Source organism: Scyliorhinus torazame, chromosome 11 (genome assembly GCF_047496885.1).
Source record: "Scyliorhinus torazame isolate Kashiwa2021f chromosome 11, sScyTor2.1, whole genome shotgun sequence".
NCBI lineage: Eukaryota > Metazoa > Chordata > Chondrichthyes > Carcharhiniformes > Scyliorhinidae > Scyliorhinus > Scyliorhinus torazame.
Genome location: NC_092717.1, coordinates 225,833,608 through 225,856,997, shown reverse-complemented (window position 1 = coordinate 225,856,997; position 23,390 = coordinate 225,833,608). Strand labels below are relative to the sequence as shown.

At 44.7% G+C, this 23,390-nt stretch overlaps 1 protein-coding gene across 5 annotated transcripts in view; it reads left to right on the top strand.

Annotated features, from left to right (window-relative positions):
• Positions 1-23,390, top strand: part of LOC140385819 (piezo-type mechanosensitive ion channel component 2-like) — a 1,561,269-nt gene that overhangs the window by 1,032,627 nt on the left and 505,252 nt on the right. For all 5 annotated transcript variants that reach the window (XM_072468377.1, XM_072468380.1, XM_072468378.1 and 2 more), the window contains exons 10-12: positions 11,926-11,964; positions 14,666-14,804; positions 17,048-17,166. In XM_072468377.1, the coding sequence (XP_072324478.1) occupies positions 11,926-11,964; positions 14,666-14,804; positions 17,048-17,166 (297 nt within the window). The remainder of the gene's footprint in view (positions 1-11,925; positions 11,965-14,665; positions 14,805-17,047; positions 17,167-23,390) is intronic.

Below are 23,390 nucleotides of genomic sequence, written 5' to 3'. Positions count from 1 at the left end.
TGTCCCCTCATGCTAGCCATTTCCATCCGCGGGAGAAGGCTCTCACTGTCCACCCTATCTGACCTCTTAACCTTCTTCTCTCTAACGAAAACAACCTCAAGTCCATCAGCCTTTCCTCATAAGATTTTCCCTCCATACCAGGCAACATCCTGGTAAATCTCCTCTGCACCCGCTCCAAAGCTTCCACGTCCTTCCTATAATGAGGTGACCAGAACTGTACGCAATACTCCAAATGCGGCCGTACCAGAGTTTTGTACAGCTGCAACATGACCTCATGACTCCGGAACTCAATCCCTCTACCAATGAAGACCAACTCTCCATAGGCCTTCTTCACAACCCTATCAACCTGGGTGGCAACTTTCAGGGATCTATGTACATGGACACCGAGATCCCTCTGCTCATCCACACTTCCAAGAACTTTACCATTAGCCAAATATTCTGCATTCCTGTTATTCCTTCCAAAGTGAATCACCTCACACTTCTCTACATTAAACTCCATTTGCCACCTCTCAGCCCAGCTCTGCAGCTTATCTGTCCCTCTGTAACCTGCAACATCCTTCCGCACTGTCAACAACACCACCGACTTTAGTGTCGTCTGCAAATTTACACACCCACCCTTCTGCGCCCTCCTCTAGGTCATTTATAAAAATGACAAACAGCAACGGCCCCAGAACAGATCCTTGTGGTACGTCACTTGTAACTGAACTCCATTCTGAACATTTCCCATCAACCACCACCCTCTGTCTTTCAGCTAGCCAATTTCTGATCCACATCTCTAAATCACCCTCAATCCCCAGCCTCCGTATTTTCTGCAATAGTCTACCGTGGGGAACCTTATCAAACGCTTTACTGAGATCCATATACACCACATCAACTGCTCTACCCTCGTCTACCTGTTCAGTCACCTTCTCAAAGAACTCGATAAGGTTTGTGAGGCATGACCTACCCTTCACAAAGCCATGCTGACTATCCCTAATCATATTATTACTATCTAGATGATTATAAATCTTGTCTCTTATAATCCCCTCCAAGACTTTACCCACAACAGACGTGAGGCTCACCGGTCTATAGTTGCCGGGGTTGTCTCTAATCCCCTTCTTGAACAAAGGAACCACATTTGCTATCCTCCAGTCCTCTGGCACTATTCCTGTAGCCAATGATGACATAAAAATCAAAGCCAAAGGCTCAGCAATCTTTCCCTGGCTTCCCAGAGAATCCTAGGATAAATCCCATCAGGCACCGGGGACTTAACTATTTTCAGCCTGTCCAGAACTGCCAACACCTCTTCCCTACGTACCTCAATGCCATCTATTCTAATAGCCTGGGTCTCAGCATTCTCCTCCACAACATTCTCGTTTTCCTGAGTGAATACTGACGAAAAATATTCATTTAGTATCTCGATGTTACGGTTCAACTTCTTTCTACTTCTACCTGCCCTCGAGCCTTCCCCATGACATTTACAATGGTTGTTTTTTTTGGTTAGAGGACTGAGTAGGGAGGGAAACACTGAAGAAGTGTTTCAGGTTTAAGTGTCACTTGACAACAGCTCCTCCACAAACCACCTTCAAGTTAGGATGACCACAATGCACGTATGCAAATTTCCGATACCCTCAAGACGAAGGGAAATAATGCAATTTCTTGGCATGAGTGGATTTGATCGAACATTTGTGCAAAGGTTTTGTAGCGTGATTGCTCCACTGATGGACTTGCTGAAGAAACGTCGAAAATGTCAATGGCCAGCGGAGTTTCAACAGGCATTTGACAGCCTGAAAGCTGTGATAACCAATGCTCCTGTGTTGGAGAATTACAAGGGATTCTGTGATCAGATTGAACTAAAGTATTTGACTTTAAAGAGAAATGCCGAGGCATAGAGAAATGGATGGATTGTGCAGAGACCTTCTTTTCCAAAGAGACTGTCCATCGAGAAGGATTCCAGTTGGAGGAAGAAGGAAAAAAATGGACTGTATTATTATACCTGTTTGCGTGTGTTGTTTTTTGAAACGAAAAAGTATATTTACTGTGTGCATTTCTTAAAGGACGGTGAAAAGGTGAAAAATGAAGCCATCTTGAAGTTGATGGTTTGTTTGTTTTTCTTGGGGGTGAGGTGTCATGTGAGAGTACCTTTAAGAAATGGGTGTTTATAAATGGGTGTGTATATAAATATCTGTAGTGAGAGTACCTTTAAGAAATGGGTGTTTATTACTGCAGTGATTCAGAGAGTGGGTGGAGTTGGGCTGTCTGTCAGCTTTTTACTTTCGTTTTTGAGCACGCTGCAGCGTGTGTTTTAGTTTCGTTTTCAGTGTTGGAGCTGCAGCCAGACACAGCAGGTGCACTGTTGATCTCTCTGCCATCAAAAGACTATCTTTTGATCATTTGGTGAATTCAGAATTATGACTGTGTTCAGTAGTGAATGTAAACCTGATCTGCATCTGTTAATGGTTTTGTTTTTAAGTCGTATGGATGTTAAAAGGAAAGCTTAAAGGATTACTTAGTGTTGTATTCTTTGGGGGTTGTATTTGACTTGATGGTTGCGAAGATGTTCACTGTCTGTTTTAAAAAGGGTTGACCTGAGTTCATAGAAGAAACGTTGTTTTGTTTTTAAAAAATACTTTTCCATTTCTGCTGTACCATACCTGTAGAGTGGGCCGTGTGCTCCCCATACCACAATTTATTTAAAGTTGCAGGTCAGGTGAACTCCATGATACACTTTGGGGTTCTCTAAACCCTGGCCCATAACATAAATAGCAAACAATAGGGTACCCAGCACAGATCCCTGTGGTTTCATAGAATTTACAGTGCAGAAGGAGGCCATTCGGCCCATCGAGTCTGCACCGGCTCTTGGAAAGAGCACCCTACCCAAGGTCAACACCTCCACCCTATCCCCACAACCCAGCAACCCCACCCAACACTAAGGGCAATTTTGGACACTAAGGGCAATTTATCACGGCCAATCCACCTAACTTGCACATCTTTGGACTGTGGGAGGAAACCGGAGCACCCGGAGGAAACCCACGCACACACGGGGAGGACATGCAGACTCCGCACAGACAGTGACCCAAGCCGGAATCGAACCTGGGACCCTGGAGCTGTGAAGCAATTGTGCTATCCACAATGCTACCGTGCTGCCCTTACACCACTGGACACTGACTTCCAGTCACTAAAGCAGCTGTCTGCCATCATCCTCTGTCTCCTACAGCTAAGCCAATTTTGAATCCATGTTATCAAGTTATTCTGTATTGCATGTGCATTTGCCTTCGTTGTAAGTCTCCCATGTGGGACCTTGTCAAAGGCTTTGCTGAAATCCATGTAAACTACATTCTCTGGGTAAGTTTCTCGTGAATTCCCTATACTGATTGCTATCTTATATTTATGGCCCCTAGTCCTGACCTCTCTCCCCCCCCCCCACTATGTATTTCTTGTAAAATTGATGTCTTTGAGGTGCTGCATCAAATGGCCCTCTAACTCCCACCCTCACTCCTTCGCAGCCCTCATGCTTGTTCCCTCTGCTTATAAGAATCTTAAGACGCAAAGCCCAATTTGAAGATGATGATTTGCTGCTAACCACTTTTCTGGATGTATTGAAATAAATGATTAAAGCTTGTTTCAATTTGTGTCACTGGACCTGTGTTAATATAACTGAGAAAACTAAGCTTTGAGATTGGGAAACTGCATTATACCAATACAATGGACCTCAGGCATGTAACATTATAATGTGGCCAGATCAGACAAAGCATCAGATACAAGGCCTTTTAAATTAATTTATCTTTCTCGCTATGCTGATCTCAGCTAATCAAAAAACACTCCTTGTTGACTATTATACACAGTTCATGCTTAGAAAGCTCACGTATTTCAGTACTGAATTACAAGTGTCACTCAAAGAGGCCAGAAAGATAAATAATATGAGGAATGAATATATAGTGTTCAATGTAGTGTCCCACTGTAGAAAATGGGGCTATGTGCAGCTTCGGCTGTGCATTCCCTATTGAGGACCCTTACACAACGCGACTCTCGTGGAATAGCCATGTGTTTCTCAGTACTGTGAGCATCGGGAAACACGCGACTAAACGTGCTCACTATGGGAATTTGTTACCATTTGGTTGAATCGAGCCCAGGGATTCAAGGGTAAATCTTGGCAATGGATAAAACTGGCTGATGAAAGAAACAATGAACATTCATTACAGGAGTTAGTTCATAGGAAAAAGTTGAGTTAGGCACCTCAGTGCTGAGACCACTACTGTTTCTAATTTGTATAAATGACTCCGATTCAGAAACACATTGCAAAGTGATAAAATCAGCAAATCTTCTCAATGTGAGACGAATTAAAAACTGTAGCTAAGAAATTACTGAATGAGTTGGATCAGATATGAAACTGGATAAAATAACAGCAGATAAAGATTAATGCAGATGACTGTAAGATCTACACATCAGAAAAATTAAATGACTATCATCCTGCATGAATGATTTTGAAGTAGTTAAAGAAAAGGCTGTAAAAGATCTTAATGGAGTCAATGCTACTCATATACAATCAATGCTAAGCAACAATTAATAAAACCGATAGCATGTCAAACTATGTTACCAAAACAGTGTAATGTAAGATAGAAGTGTTTTTCAATTTATTTGCAGTATATAGGCATCGTTGGCTAGGCCAGCATTATTTGCCCATCCCTATTGGCCTTGGGAATATGGTGGTGAGCTGTATTTTTGAACTGCTGCAGTCCGTGTGTTGTAGGTACACCCACAGTGCTATTAGGGAGTTCCAGGATTTTGACCCAGTTACAGTGAAGGAACGGCAATATATTTCCAAGTCAGGATGGTGGCTGACATGGAGGGGAACTTCCAGCGGTGGTGTCTGCTGCGCTTATCTTTCTAGATGGTTGCAGCCGTGGGTTTGAAAGGTGGAACTTGGTGAGTTCCTCCAGTGCATCTTGTAAATAGTAGACACTGCTGCCACTGTCCGATTGTGGTTAAGGGAGTGAATGTTTGTGGAAGGTGACCAATCATGCAGGCTGGTTTTTCCTGGATAGTGTGATAGTGTTGTTGATGAGTATTCCATCACACCCCTGACTTATGCCTTGTAGATGATAGACAGGTTTTGAGAAGTCAAGCGGTGAGTTACTCGCCACAGAATTCCTCGTCTCTGACGTGCTCCGGTAGCCACAACATTTATATAGCTAGTCCAATTCAGTCTGTGGTCAATGGTAATCCCAAGGATGTTGATAGAGGGGGATTCAGTGATGGTAATGCCATTGAATATCAAGGAGCAATGGTTAAACTCGCTCTTGTGAGAGATGGTCATTGCCTGACACCTGTCTGGTGCAATTGTTACTTGCCACTTGTCAGCCCAAACCTGGATATTGTCCAGGTCTTGTTGCAGTTGGACATGGACTGCTTCAGTATCTGGGGAGTGACAAATTGTGCTGAACATTGTGCAAACCTTAGAGCACTCTCTTTTGACCAGTAGTTGCATACTGTGTCCAGTTCTTTATAATTTGTTTTTGGAATGCAGGTGATATGAATATGGCTACATTAATTGCCTATCCCTAGATGCCCTGAGAAGATACTGATGGGTTCTCTTTTGGTGAAGATGTCCCTTCACAATGTTTTTATATAGGTAATTTGAGGCATGACCCAGCAACAATGAATGAACAGAGGCATATATGGTAAACTATGGTATATGGTTCTGATGCCAGGTATGAAGGCAGTACCTCCCAGTGATTGGTGAATTGTATAAAATAGCATGCCCCTTCAGCTTATTGTAACAGGCAATGTGCTAACCATAATTAACCAGCCCGTGCTTGCAAACTCAGAACGTAGTACCCCCAAGATTTGATATGATTCTCGGATTGGACAACACATACTAAACAATCCTGATAGTGCTAAGACTTACACGAACAACCAATTTAATATTATCACTCGGGCTCACAGTGTGGCTCAGTTACACGTGATAGAAGCTATATATAGTCACAGATCTCTGTGCTTTTCAAGCAGAAGGAACATGTCCATGTATTATACTTTTTTAAACTAAACAAAAGCTTGGGGAGCAGCTATCCCCTGATTCATTCCCTTGACCAATCAGGGTAAACCGGTCTCATGTGAATTTAAACAAAATCTTGGTCGTTAAATGATTCCAGGTGCATTCTCTGTAGTAATTCCTTTGTGAATCAGAGTCCACTTGCCAACTAATCATCACCCTCTTCTCATGCAGTATAAATCATTGTTCCCTTTGAGATTTAGTATTCTTGCAAATCTGTCCTGATGAGTGCAAGCCAAAAGATCCGATAACATGTCTCCTTTTCAGCATTATCCAAGCTTGGATGTTATCCTGGACCTGTTCGACACTAACATGGGCAATCTCATTATAGTAGTAGCCGTGACAAGTTACATGAACAGGTAAACATAACGACAATGCTGCGGACCCCAGATGACTTATGATCAAAGCAACAGGAGATCAAAGAGTTTGATAAAATATTTTATTTACATTTGGCCGTTATCCGTACCCTATACTACTAAAAAAGTAAACAATCAACAAATAAGTACAGACTAAACCTCCGTTAACAGGGACCTTAAAAGAGGAAATTGTAAAATTAAATCAGATAATGTTGGGAACACTCAGGTATGGTGGTATGTATTAGGGGTAATACGGTACACCAGGAATGCCGAGGAGCTATTGGAGGACAGATGCTGGATCCCGATTGGATCCTCCACCTACTGGGCTCCACCCAGATAGGAGGGGTATAAGAACCTGGGTTTAATCCCCGCAGCTGCATTCTGTGACTGAGCTGCTGGGGAACGTGTCTGAACAAGTCTGCTCAATAAAGCCTCGATTGAAGTTCTTTACATCTCGCCTCGTGTGTGATCGATGGTGCTACATCAGGCAACATCTGTGGAGAAAGAAAGAGTGCCAATGGGCAGGATTTTAGTTTTGGGTCGGGACCCCAATATCAGGGTCAAATCGGGGTCACAGCTCCAGACTACGTGAGAAACAGTTACCCGCAGTGATTTTTCCCAAATTGGTCAGAGAGCAGGTTTGTCATGCAATTAAGGATGGAGGGCAGTCTCTCAATATTGGATAGCCAATTGGAGACCCGAAAGCTCAGTTCGCAGCAGCCTGCCTTTTAAGGTAAGAGAGAGGTCACCTCCATCTTAGGCTGCCCTCTATACAAAATTTTAAACTTCTAAATCAAAAGAATAAAATCAGCACTTCATCCACCTTTGCAGCAAAGACCTCAAAGCTTGCCTAAGCCACTGCCTCTCTGGCCTACCATCGGGAAGCCACCTCAAGGCATCTGGCTTAGTCCCGAACCTTTGGGGAGCCCATAACTGATTGGAAAATTCCATTCAGTCTCTGACAATGGACCTTAAGTGGCCGTTTAGTTTCTCTAACTGGTTATCCTCATCCTGCTTTGAAGAAAACAGCTCTGGATGTGGGATGGTGCTGGCAAAATGGCATGCCAGCCAGCAGTGTAAATTTTCATTCATGCTCACCTCTGCATTCATTCCATCAGTGATTGAAATTCCTGCCTACAAAATCTTCAGGAGATCCGAGAGGGTGATATAAACACAGATTTATTCTTTTTTTAAAATAAATTTAGAGTACCCAATTCATTTTTTTCAATTAAGGGGCAATTTAACATGGCCAATCCATCTACCCTGCACATCTTTGGGTTGTGGGGGCGAAACCCATGCAAGCACGGGGAGAATGTGCAAACTCCACACGGACAGTGACCCAGAGTCGAGATCTAACCTGGGACCTCGCGCCATGAGGCAGCAATGCTAACCACTGCGACACCGTGCTGCCCTCTCACAGATTTATTCTTAAGGCAAAAGTAAAGGCCACCATGAGGCATACAGTTGATAGATCCCAGCCGGGACTAGCAATCATGCCGGTCCCAATCCAGGCCACCTTTTAAGTGCTAATTTCATGAGCACCAACTGCTAGGACTCCACTCCTCAGTGGAACTTGCTTGAACTGATTTATGTAGTTCATAACTGATGTAAGGAAAGGACAGGGCCGGAAATTAATGGTAATCTTTTAATTACCAAGTACAGGTTGTTTTTGAACATGCAAATGCCAACATTCATTAGTTTTGTGATGGTGTTTGACTTTGCCATTGGGTTGTATTTGCTGTTGAAGCTGTCCTAGAGTTCCGAGGTATATTTTTTTTTATTCAAAGAAACCCTGATGTTAACCTAGAAAAGATCATTATATGCATTTTACAAAATAACTTGAAAATGTGCAAAAGGGTAGACTGTTGTAATGTCCTTCTGAAAGATTCTTTAAAAACTGAATTATTATTTCTGGAACCTATTGATCTAACATGGTAATAGTGGAACTCGTATTCCACGAGTCCCATGGGGAGATCAATTGAGTCGTCCCCATGGGTCTCATGAGGGTTATTACACTGCCCATTGATTCATCAGAACAGGAATAATTTAGAGATTTAAGTACAGAGCCAGGGTAAAGATATATGGTTTGGGGCGAGGGTACAATGTGCGAGTGAGGAAAGAGCAAATGGGAAAGCCTGTGATTAGGTTAATAAAAACAATGCACCATCTTTCTTTCTTGTCCCACAGAAAGCTGCTCCCATTGGGCAAGTCATTTAAAAGGGCTTTTCATTCATCACAGAGTACTGTCAAATGTAATATAGCATAGTCATGTTGATATTAGGCAGGTGATCCTCATATGCAACTTGTAAGTGTAAAATAGCTTCTTTACAGAGCAATCAGATTTGTCTGATTATTTCTGAAATATTTCTCTGTTGAGTCTTGTGTTTGGCAACATTTTTTCTACTCTCTCTGGGCCTATTTATCCTTGCTTTCTCTTTTCCCTTTTCCATGGCTTTCATCTGCTTTAGTTTCATCTCCCCACTCTGACTCCCAACAATTCTCAGAACAGAAAGAAATAGGATGCAAAGAACAACATTGAGCAACCTCTCCAAATTACCTCAAATCTTAATTACTGTGCAACTAACCTTTTGCCACAAAGTAGCTTGGCTGAAAATTGGGGGTAAGAATTCTGTTATAGAAGAAATGTTTAATTGTCACATCCATTAACTAATTAAACAAAAAATGTGCAATATCAATATTGCAGAATGTTTTACTGTTTTAGCAGATGAAAGATCCTATGGGTCTTGTAGATGATGGAACTGATTTGTAAAAATATACCCTGAGAAGTAAATAATGAGAATTAGTTTAAAATGAATCAAACTATAATTTTTGCTTGGTGTGGATTACTACTCTATATTACCAGGGGCTGTTCTTTTGTTTTTGGAACAAAGTAGTAAATATAGGAATAAATATAGGCCATTCAGACCCTTGAGACAATTAATGCTATTCAATTAGATCCAGTGGCCGGAATTCTCCGGTCGTCGAGATTCTCTTTCCCTGCTGGCAGAGCACACCCACCTGTGGGTTTCCGGGCGGAGTGGGGTGGTTACAATGGGAAATCCCATTGCAAAGCAGCAGGAAGTTAAAATCCCACCACCAGTGAACGGCGTCGAGAAACACGTTGCTGGGGGACCGGAGAATCCAGCCCAGTATCTTTTAAGATCTGCATCTTAACTTCATCTATCACCTTGGGTCTGTAATCCCTAATACCCTTGCGAACTAAAATATACCATACATAGATGGATCTACATAGATATATATCTAAAATATATACCATGCTTGTAGTACAGAGCTTTGCCCAACTGTAGTACATATCAGAAATATGGCTCCAGATATATATGGGGTGAAATCGGCATACGAGCAGTGTCAAAAGACCATAACTGATGGGTTTATTTATACAGCATGGAGGAAAAGAGTCACAGGACTGATAAATAGTTTTAACAACAATGAAAAAAATATTAAACATGAAAAGGTTGGATTATGATACAATATTTATTTACTCTCTCCTTAGCTTAACAAATACATACAGATTTTAAGATGAAAACATATTACAAGGTATATCTTAAGCTGCAACAGTGTCAGTAACATGATGTCCATTTAACCACACAAGATGGCAAATGGGTGAATGTCTATGGATTCCTCCTCAGAATCCCCCCCCCGATGATTGTCACATGAGAGTTTCCAAACTCCACTCCCAAAAAACATACTTTAAAATCTTCTTTTACAATAATGCTCCCCATTAGCAGTTTGCATTACAAAATCCAGTCCAGGTTTTCAAATTACTCTTTTAAACAAAGCGCCACTAGTAACAATGAATCCAGTATCCAGGTTTTACCACTTCCGCGATAGAATTTGTATGTCTTTATTGTCCTTTACCTATCGATTCTCAGACTCTATTAGGATGGCATACAGCTTTTGATTTACCTCTGAAATGTGCTTTCACACTTTAAATCTGGTTACTGCCAATGTCTCTTTATTTCAAAACATTTTGCTTACTTTTCCCCTTGAATTCCCCTGAACAATACCTTGGTCTCTGTTCTCTTAGCTTCAGTCTTCTTCAGACATTATTTGTGTCCCAGTTCCCTGGTTACCTGGACTATATCTGGTTCTTTGGGAAGCCTGACTCTTTGCAGACCCCTTGTCCTTTTCAGTGTTTCTTCTGGCAGAGTTGAAATATGTTCACTCTCTCACGTCCTTCTACAACTGCAAACAAATTCAGCTCAAAACTAAAACTTAAAAGCACTCCTAACTTAAAAGACCCCCAGTTTATAAGCAAATACTGCTATTGCTATTAACTCTTAATGCCATAACCCTCTCTAAGCACAATACAAAGATAGTTGGAATTGAAACCAACCCCTATTCATGTAAACACCTTTGTCCAGCATGAATCTAACTCTAGGTTTTACTCTTCCAGTCATAAAACATTAAATGAAACCCATGAAAAAAAATTCCTTGGGCGGGATTCTCCGACCCTGCGCCTGGTCGGAGAATCGCCGGGGGGGCCGCTCAAATCACGCCACGCCGCCCCAATACCGGGACGCGATTCTCCACAGAGCGGAGAATCAGCGCCATTGGGGCCGGCGTGGTCGGTGCGGTGGAGCGCCCCCCCCCCCGCGATTCTTCGGCCCAGATTGAGCGGCCGATTTTAAAAAAAAAATCCGAGTCCCGTCCCGCCGTCACCGTTCTAACATGCTCTAAGCCGGCAGAACCTCGCCGTTGAAGGGTCCGGGGGCGGCCTGTGGGGGGGGGGGGGGGTAGGGTCTGACCCCGGGGGGGGCTCCGATGTAGCCTGGACCGCGATCGGGACCCACCAATCGGCGGGCCGGCCTCTCTGTCTCCTGGCCGCCTTTCTTCTGCGCCGGCACCTGTATCCCTGCGCCATGTTGGGTCGGGTCCGGCACGGACAAGGGAGACATCGCGCATGCGTGGAAATCGCGCTGGTGGGACTGAGCATGCGCGGTTTCGCGCCGGACCCACTGCTCATCCACGCATCCCCCGGCGGCCATTCCACGCGCCCTGCCGGCCCCCTGTAGGGGCCAGAATTGCTGATCCTGGGGCTGTGTTGACGCCGTTGAGAAACGCGACAGCGTTTCCAACGGCTTCAACACTTAGCCTCAGGATCAGAGAATCCCGCCCTTTATTTCAAATGTTTACCAATACAAATATAAATCCCTTAAAACTGCCTTTATTTTCCTTGCAGTAGCACAAAACTGTCTCGAGTGGATCAATAGCCCAATTTACACCTGCTGGATTTCCTTTACCAGTGGCCAAGCCCAATTTCAACCCCAAAATTCCACCCGATATATTTCAGTAGGCTTGGCAAGTTCTGAACTCCTAATGTGCACTGCCAGTGGGTGAAGCTGCACTCTGGATGCAGATAGCATCTGTAGAGATAGATAATGTGATACATACATGTGACCATGTTTTGACTTTATATATTGTAGTGTTTTTTATAATAAGTACGGATTAATATATGATAGATGCATGGACGTGTTGCAAGTTGATTATAACATTTTCTTCTTTCTTTGCCTCTTTCAGCTCCTTACCATTACCCAGGATGACACCAACTCCTCTGATGTTAGTATACACATGGAATTGTGTTTATGTGTGCATTAGAACTGTAATGATAGGCTAGATATTTTGAACATTTGTGTCTACGTGGCTTTTGATAGTTATTTTATCTAGAAATCAACATTGTTCAGTGTTTCCATACAAATTATTTAAACAGTCACAAGAGTGTTCTGTTCTTTATGTTACTAAGAGAGCAAGGCAGAACTTACAATTTCTAAATTCTTTCCACAAACCTTGCTGAGAAGCATTCAAAAAGAATGGTATACACAGTAAGCCACCTCTGCAAAATAAAAGATAACCTGTACCTCGTAAAGCAAATCCAGCAGTCAAAAAATGTTGTTTGTCTTATATCACTAATATATTTAACTAATAAGTATTGGAAAGAATTGTCAAAAGTTACACGTTGCTTTAAAATGTTTAGATTGCCATTATTTTTTATATTTATAAGCCAGGTTGTGTTCTTGTAGGAACAATAATAGCAATCTTGTCTCTGAGTGAGAATGTTGTCAGATAGAATCATGGAATCCCCCTAGTGCATAAGGAGACCACTCAGCCCACCAAGTCTGTACAGATCCCTGCGAAAGAGCACCCCATCCATGCCCACCCCCTCATCCACCCAGCCCTATCCGCACAATCAAAATGGGTCAAATATCAAGGACCAGTGTACCCTTTTAGATGGAGATAAAATGAAAAAATGAAATGAAAATCGCTTATTGTCACAAGTAGGCTTCAAATTAAGTTACTGTGAAAAGCCCCTAGTCACCACATTCCAGCGCCTGTTTGGGGAGGCTGTTACAGGAATTGAACCGTGCTGCTGGCCTGCCTTGGTCTGTTTTCCAAGCCAGCGATTTAGCCCAGTGTGCTAAACCAGCCCCTACTAGGGCCTATGACACTAAAAGGGCCGATGACACTATTTTCAAAGACAGCAGCGATGTTCTCAGCAGTGGCTGGAGGGGCTCAGGTTGGGGGTCATCCCTGCTATGGGGCTCAATTGGCTACTCCCTCCATCTGCAGCCTTTAAACCATTAAACAGTCAGCATGTAAAAATTAAAGTTTTCTCATAACAAAGTGAAAGTGTTCTCATTTTCACCACTAGACCATTAAAACAGTCACTCAGTATCTCAGGAATACACATCCCTGAAAGCTTTGATCTGGATTCTTTACATTCAGTTTCACACCTGTACTTTCTGGGAAGTACTTGAAAACAAAGAGGCAGACTCATAATAAAACTGTGGTTGGGCAAACACGTGCTCCCATGATAATGGATACCTTCAGAGCTATAAAAATAAACAATCTGATTCTCCCCTTTGAAACTGCCTCTGCCTGTCAATGAAAAACCCTTCACCAAGCAATTGCATGTGAAATTGAATGTAGACAAACCAGTTCAAAGCTTTCAGCCTTCTAGCTATACACGTGGACTGCTGTACTTAAAAGGGTAATAAAATTGACTGTGTGAAAACCACTTCAAAAATTTCCACCACTTTAAAGGGATAACATTTACCTCATCTCACAGGCCTTTAAACTTGGCATCCTGGCAGATGTTTAAAGGGTTTAGGGGTTCAGATGAGAACACTTTAATTTTATTCTAAGAAAATTTCATTTTTTACATAGATTACATAGAACATACAGTGCAGAAGGAGGCCATTCGGCCCATCGAGTCTGCACCGACCCACTTAAGCCCTCAGTACCACCCTATACCCATAGCCCAATAACCCCTCCTAAACGTTTTGGATACTAAGGGCAATTTAGCATGGCCAAACCACCTAACCTGCACATCTTTAGACTGTGGGAGGAAACCGGAGCACCCGGAGAAAACCCACGCAGGCACGGGGAGAACATGCAGACTCCGCACAGACAGTGACCCAGCGGGGAATTGAACCTGGGACTCTGGCGCTGTGAAGCCACAATGCTATCCATTGTGCTACTGTGCTGCCCACTGCTGACTGACTATTTAACAGGTTTAAAGGTTGCAAATGGGGAGAGCAACCAAACAAGCCCCACCCTCAGAAGAACTGCCAAACTGAGCTCATCCAGGCCAGCACAGGCCCACCGGTCCCCACCTCCCATGAAGGACCACCCTCGGCACATTGGCGCCAATTGTTGAGCTCCCTCATTCCCCCAATTGATAGGTGCGGGACCTGTCAGAGAGATTAGGTCCTGCACCTCTCAGTTGCAATGCGGATCCAGAGTGCCATGGAATGGCATGGGAAAGCCAATTCTGCAGAAACAAATTCCAAGTGCCATGGAGGCATGTTGTGGTCACGCCTAACACCAGTGGGTATCACTCTGGCTTTCCCACTGGCGGGAGTTCTTTGTCACGGTTCAGGTGGATCATGCCCTTTGTGTTTTGCCATGATGACATAAAGAATTGCTTATTGGACAAAATATATTCTTACTAATATAAAAGCTCTAACCAACAGCTTAATGGTCTTCTACAGAAAAATCAATTCAGTTACTAAATTTTGTAAGTTTTACAAAACTGACGCATCATGAAAGCTAATTTAACTGATTTACATGGAATAACTTTTTTCAATCTATCCATTGTTTCAAAACATAAAATTATTTCCTCTCTAATCAATAAACATAGCAATTGTTCTTCAATAGATAATCCAGTAATTGTGGACAGGTACTTCTTCATAATTAAAAAGTCATAGCACGTGACTGTAAGATTTTTTTTAAAACAGTTGATGTTTTGATTATTTTACAGGCCTTCCTGGTGACAGTAAATGGAAACCCTGTAGACTATCATAATATGAACTCTACATTGCAAGCTGAAAATGGTCCAGCTACACTAGAGATGTACTCCACACCACAATATAAGTGGGAAATGGCTGATGAATCCCCTGGTAAGTTTTTTAAATTCATTCATGGGATGTGAGTGTTGCTGGCTGGGCCAGAATTTATTGCCCATCCCTGAGTCGACCACTGTGGATCTGGAGTCACATGTAGGCCAGACCAGGTAAGGATGATATATTTCCTTCCCAGATGGGTTTTTACGACAATCAACAATGATTTCAGAGTTACCATTAGACTTTTAATTCCAGATTTTATTGAATTCAAATTTGACCATCTGTCATGGCGGGATTTGAACCCGGTCCCAGAGCATTATCTTGGTTCTCTGGATTACCAACGCTTGGAGGTCACTCACTATTCTGAGTTGGAACTATATTGCCGTTCCTTCACTGTCGCTGGATCAAAATCCTGAGTTGAGGTGAGAGTGACTGCCCTTGACATCAAGGTAGCATTTGACAAGTATGGCATCAAGGAACCCTAGCTAAACTGAAGTCAATGGGAATCAGGAGGAAAACTCTCTGCTGGTTGGAGTCATATCTGGTACAAAGGACGCTAGTTGTGGTGGTTGGAGGTCAATCATCTCAACTCCAGGACATCATGACAGGAGTTCCTCAGGATAGTGTCCTGGGCCCAAACATCTTCAGCTGCATAATCAATGCCCTCTCTTCCATCATAAGGCCAGAAGTGAGGATGTTCGCAGATGACTGTACAATATTCAGCACCATTTTGACTCCAACTCCATCTACAGGTTTGCTGATGACCGGACCGTAGTCGGTCAGACCTCGAACAACGATGAATCATTATACAGGAGGGAAATAGAGAACCTAGTGGAGTGGAGTGGTGTAACGACAACAAGCTTTCCCTCAATGTCAGCAAAATTAAAGAGCTGGTCATTGACTTCAGCAAGCAAGGTATCATACACACCCTTGTCTGCATCAGTGGGGCCAAGGTGGAGATGGTTGACAGCTTCAAATGCCTAGGTGTACACATCTCCAACAACCTGTCCTGGTCCACCCATGTCGACTCTACGGCCATGAAAGCACAACAGCGCCTATACTTTCTCAGGAAACTAAGGAAATTTGGCAACATTGGTTCTTAGCAACTTTTACAGATGCACCATAGAAAGCATCCTATCTGGCTGCATCAAAGCCTGGTATGGCAACTGCTCAGCCTTAGACCGTAAGAAACTACAGAGAGTCGTGAACACCGCCCAGTCCATCACACAAACCTGCCTCCAATCCATTGATTTGGGAAAGCAGGCAACATAATCAAAGACCCCTCCCACCCAGCTTATTCACTCTTTCAACTTCTTCTAACGGCAGGAGATACAAATGCCTGAGAACACGCACGGACAGATTCAAAAACAGCTTCTTCCCTGCTGTCACCAGACTCCTGAATGACCCTCTTATGAACTAATCTGATCTCTTCACACATCTTCTCAACTGAGTAGTACACTCCTGTATGCTTCACCCGATGCCTGTGTCTATGTATTTAAATTGTGTATTTTATGTTTGCCCTTGTATTTTCTTTTCATGTACGGAATGATCTGTCTGAACGGTACGCAGAACAATACTTTTCATTGTACCTCGGTACATGTGACAATAAACAAATCCAATCCAATCCATTCGCAACTCCTCAGATAATGAAGCAGTTCATGTCCAAATGCAGCAAGACCTAGACAATATCCAGGCTTCGCCTGACAAGTGACAAGTTACATTCAAACCCTCCATCACAGATGAACAGTAGCAGCCTTGTGTACCATCTACAAGATGCACTGTAGTAACTCTCCAAGGTTCCTTAGGCAGCACCTTCCAAACCCATGACTGCTACCATCTAGAAGGACAAGAGCAGCAGATACCTGGGAACCCCATCACCTGGAGTTTCCCCTCCAAGTCACTCCCCACCCTGATTTGGAAATATATCGCTGTTCCTTCACTGTCACTGGAGCAAAATCCTGGAACTCCCTTCTAACAATAGTATGGGTGTACCTACAGCACATGGACAACAATGGTTCAGGAAGACAGCTCTCCACCACTCTCAGGGTCAATTAGGAATGGGCAATAAATGCAACCTAGCCAGCGATGCCCACATCTAGTGAAACTATTTTAAAAATCCACTGTGCTCTTGCGTTTTCCACTGTTCTCCTCATTTCTAATTTCTGCACAGGAACTTATTTGACATTGGCTATGTAATTTAAAACTAATGTGACTTTTTTGTTTTGTTTTGTATGAACCGGATTTAGGATGAATTTAGGTATAAATGATTAGATGTAAATATTTCCATCTATTATTGCCAGACAAAACTGAAGAAGACAAAATCCCAGAGGAGGCAGTTAACAGCAGGCTCAACAGCCTCATCACCATTTTCCGTTTTATCATGAAACAGAGCTATATATGTGCACTCATTGCAATGATGGTAAGTACAAAGGTGGGAGATTGATTTGATATTCAATGTTACTGTGTGCTCGAACATTAGTTCAATAAACCATTTTGTGTACTTGGGAACGGTTTATGTGCCACTGCCATTTATGCAGGAGAAGAATTTTCATAGATACAGAAAAATGTTTTCAAAACAAACCTTTTCTCATCAATCAACACAACCTAGTATGCAAGATAGTTGTTATAACCTGGGGTTAAGCAGGTCATGGGACACAAATGAATCCTTAAGCTGGTCATGGGACACTTATGAGTCTGGGGGATTGATATTTCCAAAGGACTGTGGGGAATACACACTCCCCTACTGAGGGGTGGGGCACCCCCTTCTACATCCTGTATAAAACCGGAGGGTCATGACCTGTGAGTGACCCCCTGTTGTAGAGTAACTGCTCTGTGCTCTTGTTCTGTTGCATTAAACCTTTATCGGGAGAGTTGGGTCGACTACGCTGAGCGCATTCACTTCTTCTTTTGAGCCAGTGCCATTGCTGTGACTGAGCGGCAAGTGGTGGGGTTCCTCATCGCAGTGGTGACAGAGGTTTATGGTTTGATCCAAGACTTGGTTTTCCCGCCACCCCCGACTCCTGCACTTTCAAACAGCTGATCGAAATGGTCCATGGTTTTTAACCCACCGCCTTCGGTAATAATGCGGTATTGACTTAATAACGCCGTCTGCAATCCAGGGGAGTAGGTAGCCTTGTTCATGACCTGTTTGTGCCGAATGGCTGAACTCTGGTCATTTGGAGAGGCCTTATCAGAGACTCTGAGAGACCGGTTGGTGTGGGGTATCAACAACGTAGAGACGCAGTGGCAACTGCTGGTGGAATCTACTCTGATGTTTTCACAGTCCATCCAAATAGCCCAGATGGGACTTCCGGTGGCGGCCATGGAGTAAACGGTCGCACATTCAGCAGCCCTCGCCCTTAGTGTTTTTTTTAATGGTGTTTAAGCCAGATTTTTCAGAAAATTTGTCAACATACGTTGATCGAAGGGAGAGGAAAAGGTGTTGACCCTCAATTTATGGAATCGTGTCCAAATAAGAGTTGAAAAAGGAGAAACCAAAAGTTGAGTGAAAGCAAGAATCAGAGGTCATCGAGCTCAATGGTAACGAGACAAAGTGTGTCCACGCCAGCTCACTGGTCGATGGAGCAATGGGTCGAGTACCTGGATGAGAAGTTCGCCCGGCATCGCAAGGAGTGTACAGAAGATGTAACCCAGATGACAGCCTCGATTAAGGAGGTGGTTGACCGGGTGGAGGAGAAAATGACGACCCAGGGACAGGAGATTCTAAAGCTGCAGGAGCTGGCGACTGAACGAGAGGAGGAGTCCACTGCAATAGCTTTGGAAATTAGCATACTACAGGACAGACAGAAACGATAGCTTGATAAAGTGGAGGACTTGGAGAACCGGTTTCGCAGGCAAAATATCCGAATCGTCGGGCTGCCAGAGGGGAAGGAGGGATCAGATGCGGGAGCGTATGTGGGGAAGATGTTGCAGGAGATGGTCGGGGCCGATGTGTTTGACAAGCCGCTGGAGGTGGACCGGGCGCATAGGGTGCTCGTACATAATCCCCTGGGTCGTGAGCCCCCGAGGGCTATGGTGGTGAGGCTACATTGATTCCTTGACAATGAGCGTATCATGAAGTGGGCCAGGCAGACGAAACGGTACATGTGGGAAGAATTAGAGATCCGGGTGTATCAAGACTGGGGACCAGAACTCGCAAAGAGAAGAGCAAGTTTCAACAAAGTTAAGGTGGCCCTGTTTGAGAAAGACATTAAATTTGGACTGTTATACCCGGCGCGTCTTTGGGTGATTTACAAGAACCGGGAGCTGTACTTAAATTCTTCGGAAGAGGTGGTTACTTTCATGAAAGACAATAATCTGGCTTAGGACTCTTAAATTAAGGACGCTTAAATTCTAACTGTGGTGGGCTGAGTTTGAGGGACGGGATGGAGTGGCGGGGAGGAGAGAAACATGGTTCTGTGTTCTGCTTTGTCTTGTTTAAATTTTAATTCTGTGAGTGAAGTTGCGATGTTCGGGAAGAAAAGGGTTTGGGTGTTTTATTATTTTTTAAAAATGTTTTTCTCTCTTTTCTTTTCTCTCGTCTTGTGTAATTTGATTTTGATTTAGATGGTTGATTCTTGCATGCATAATTTTTATTCAGCTGCTTGGAGCTTCTTCTATTGTGTTTGATTCTCTTTGAAAGTGATGGGACTGATAAGGATCGGTCAAAGGGGAGGGGTAGATCCTGGCAATCTGGTGTAACGACTTTTAAACTCAAACTGTGGGGGTCTGAGTTTGGGAGACAGGATGGCGGGGAGGTGAGAAAAATGGTTCTGTGTTTTGCTATGTCTTGTTTAAAATTTCTGTCTTTTAATTCTGTGAGTTGAGTTGCGATGTTCGGGAAGAAGAGGGTTTAGGTGTTCTCATACTTTTTTTTTCTCTTTCCTCTCTTCTTGTGTAATTTGATTTTGATTTACTGCTTTATGTATAATATCACAGAGGGAAGAACTTTTAAGATGCAATGGGCTGTTTTAGTTTCCACAAGAATGATGGTTGATTCTTGCATGCATAATTTCACTTGAGCTGTTTGAAGCTTCTTCCTTTGTATTGGATTCTGTTTGACGTTGATAGGACTGATAAGAATTGGTTGAAGGGGGAGGGGTTTGCCTCTTTGCCTGCGCGTTGGGGGAGGGTATGTTTGTTTTTTGGGATAGTTGTTACTGTGTTGAGTGCTTGTTTTATTGCTCGGCGTGATAGAATCTGGCAGTCGGCAGGCTTTTTGAATCCAGAGGGTGGGAGATGCTGAGCTAGCTGGATAGCTGGGTCACGGGAGCAAAGTGGGGGGAGAGCTGAGGAAAGACGAATTGGGTGGGAGGGGGGGGCAGGAGTGGGGTACTGCTGACGGGTAAGGGACAGTTAGGAGACTGGAGATGGAGATCAGATGGCAGTCACCGCCGAGGGGGGGATCAAGTGAGGTGTGGAACACGTGCTAGGACAGGTCATGGTTGACCGACAGGGGAGGGGGGCAAAAGCCCCCGCGACCAGACTGGTTACATGGAATGTTCGTGGACATAACGGGCCGGTTAAGAGAGCTCGTGTGTTCGCACACCTGAGACAGTTAAAAGCGGACATGGCTATGTTACAGGAGACACATTTGAAGCTGGGAGACCGAATTAGATTAAAGAAGGGATGGGTTGGGCAAGTGTTTCACTCAGGACTGAACTTTAAAACAAGGAGGGTGGCTATCCTGATTAATAAAAGAGTGACATTCGAGGTGGGGAGGTAGACCTGGGAGGCAGATTTATTATGGTTAGTGGGAAGCTAGAGGGAATGGCAGTGGTGCTGGTGAATATATATGCCCCAAACTGGGATGATGTCACGTTTATCAGAAAGGTGCTGTGGAAGATCCCAGACCTTGACTCACACCGGCTGATCATGGGGGGTGACTATAATACGGTCCTGGACCCGAGGCTGGACCGGTCGAGTGCTAGGTCGGGGAAGCTATCAGCAATGGCAAACGAACTGCGGGGGTTCATGGAGCGTATGGGAGGGGTGGCTCCGTGGAGATTTGAGAGACCAAGGAGCAGGGAATATTCATTCTACTCCCATGTACATAAGGCGTACTCCAGGATAGATTTCTTTGTCCTAGATAAAACACTGCGAGCAGGGGTTGAGGACACTGAGTACTCAGCAATTGTGGTCTCAGATCATGCACCACACTGGATAGACCTACGGGCAGACACGGGAATGTCTCAGCACCCACAGTGGAGACTAGATACAGGTTTGTTAGAGGATGAGGAGATCTGTGAGCGAGTGAGAGAGGCCATTCGGGGGTACATAGAGATCAATGACAAGGGAGAGACTGCAGCTGGGGTGGTTTGGGAGACACTGAAAGCGGTCATTAGAGGGGAATGTATTTCGATTCGAGCCCACAGGTATAAAACCGAGCGGTCAGAGCTGGACAGTTTGGTAGGAAAAATCTTACAGGTGGGCAGGAGATACTCAGAGTCTCCAAATGAGGAGCTCCTGAAGGAGCGTCAGAGACTTCAAATGGAGTTTGGGCTCCTTTCCACAGGAAAGGCGGCGGGTCAGCTGAGGAGGGTAAAAGGGGCAATATATGAACATGGGGAGAAAGCTAGCAGAATGCTAAGGAAACACGAGGCGGCGAGAGAAATAGGGAAAATAAAGGATTTGAGGGGGAAGACGGTGACGGACCCAGGGGCGGTGAATGAAGTGTTCCGGGAATTTTATAGCCAGCTATAAGAGTCGGAACCCCCGGATGGGGAGGAGGGCATGAATCAATTCCTGGGGCGGCTAGAGTTCCCGAAGATAAATGAGGAGCTTGTGGAGGCCCTGGGGGGCCCGATTGGACTTGGGGAGGTGATAGATGGACTGGGGGTGATGCAATCGGGTAAAGCCACGGGACCTGATGGGTTCCCAGTGGTATTTTATAAGACGTCTCTGGGTTACTGGGGCTGCTCCTGGTTAAGGCTTTCAACAAGTCCAAGGAGCTGGGAGTACTCCCCCCAACGTTATCACAGGCATCAATTTCTCTCATCCTGAAGCGGGACAAGGATCCAGAGAGCTGTGGATCGTACAGGCCAATCTCCCTCTTGAATGTAGATGCCAAATTATTGGCAAAGATCCTGGCCACTCGAATAGAGGATTGTGTCCCGGAGATAATTGGGGAGGATCAGATGGGATTTGTAAAGGGCAGGCACCCGAAGTCCAACATTAGACAGCTTCTGAAAGAAATGTAATTATGATGCCAGCGGAGGGGCGTGAGGCTGAGGTGGTAGTTGCCATGGACGCGGAAAAGGCTTTTGACCAAGTGGAGTGGAAGTATCTATGGGATACTTTGGGCAGGTTTGGGTTTGGGCAGGGATTTGTGGAGTCGGCTACTGTACCAGGCCCCAGTGGCAAATGTAAGAACTATCCGAGTTCGGTCAGAATACTTTAGTCTTTGTCGGGGGACAAGGCAGGGATTACTGTTTGCCATGCCATAGAACCCTTAGCAATGGCTCTGAGAGCAGTGATTACCTGGAGGGGAATAGTGAGAGGGGGGGGGGGGGGGGGGGGGGAGCACAGGGTCTCTCTCTATGCGGACGATTTGCTGCTTTATATCACGGACCCGGTGGGGGGGATGACCTAAATCATGGAGGTATTAGGAGAATTTGGGCGATTTTCAGGCTTTAAGTTAAACATGGGAAAAAGCGAGATGTTCGTGATTCAGGCACGGGGGCAGGAAAGGAGGCTGCAGGAACTACCCGTTAAAGTGGTTGGGAAGAGTTTTAAGTATCTGGGGATTCAAGTGGCCAAGGATTGGGGGCAGCTTCACAAGTTAAATTTGGGCAAAGCAGTGGATAAAATGAGAAGGGATTTTTGTAGATGGGACATGCTCCCACTGACGCTGGCGGGGAGGGTTCAGACGATGAAGATGACTGTCCTTCCGAGACTGCTTTTCTTTTTTCAGTGTCTCCCGATTTTTGTCCCAAAGGCTTTTTCAGAAGTATTAATGTGGCAATATCGAGGTTTATCTCGCTGAGAGAAAAGAGGGTACTCCTGGAACGGGCCCGGGGTAAGGGGGATTGGCTCTCCCGAGCTTTATTAACTATTACTGGGCTGCCAACACATCGATGGTCAGGAAGTGGGTAGTGGGGGAGGGGTCGGTCTGGGAGCGGATGGAGGCAGCATCCTGCAAAGGTATGAGTCTGGAGGCTTTGCTGACGGCGCCCCTGCCGTTCTCGCCGGCTCGGTACTCCACATGTCCTGTGGTGGTGGCAGCCCTGAGAGTGTGGGGGCAATGGAGGCAGCATATGAGACTGGAGGGGGTGTCAGTGTCATCACTGATCTGTGACAATCACCGGTTTGTCCCGGGGGGGCTGGATGGGGGCTTTAAGGTATGGCAGGGATTGAGAGGTTTGGGGATCTATTCATCCAGGACGGCTTCCCGACCTTGGAGACATTAGAGGAGGAGTTTGACCTGCCGGGATGGAACGGGATTCTGCATCTTCAAGTGCGGGACTTTGTTCGGAGACAGGTCCCAAGCTTTCCTCGCCTCCCCCTGAGGGGACGACAGGATAAAGTGCTGTCAAAAACAGGGGTTGGAGGTGGGAAGGTTTCGGACATATACAGGGAATTGTTAGAGTGGGAAGGGGCCCCTATCAGAGAGGTGAAGAGGAAGTTGGAAGAGGAGATGGGAGG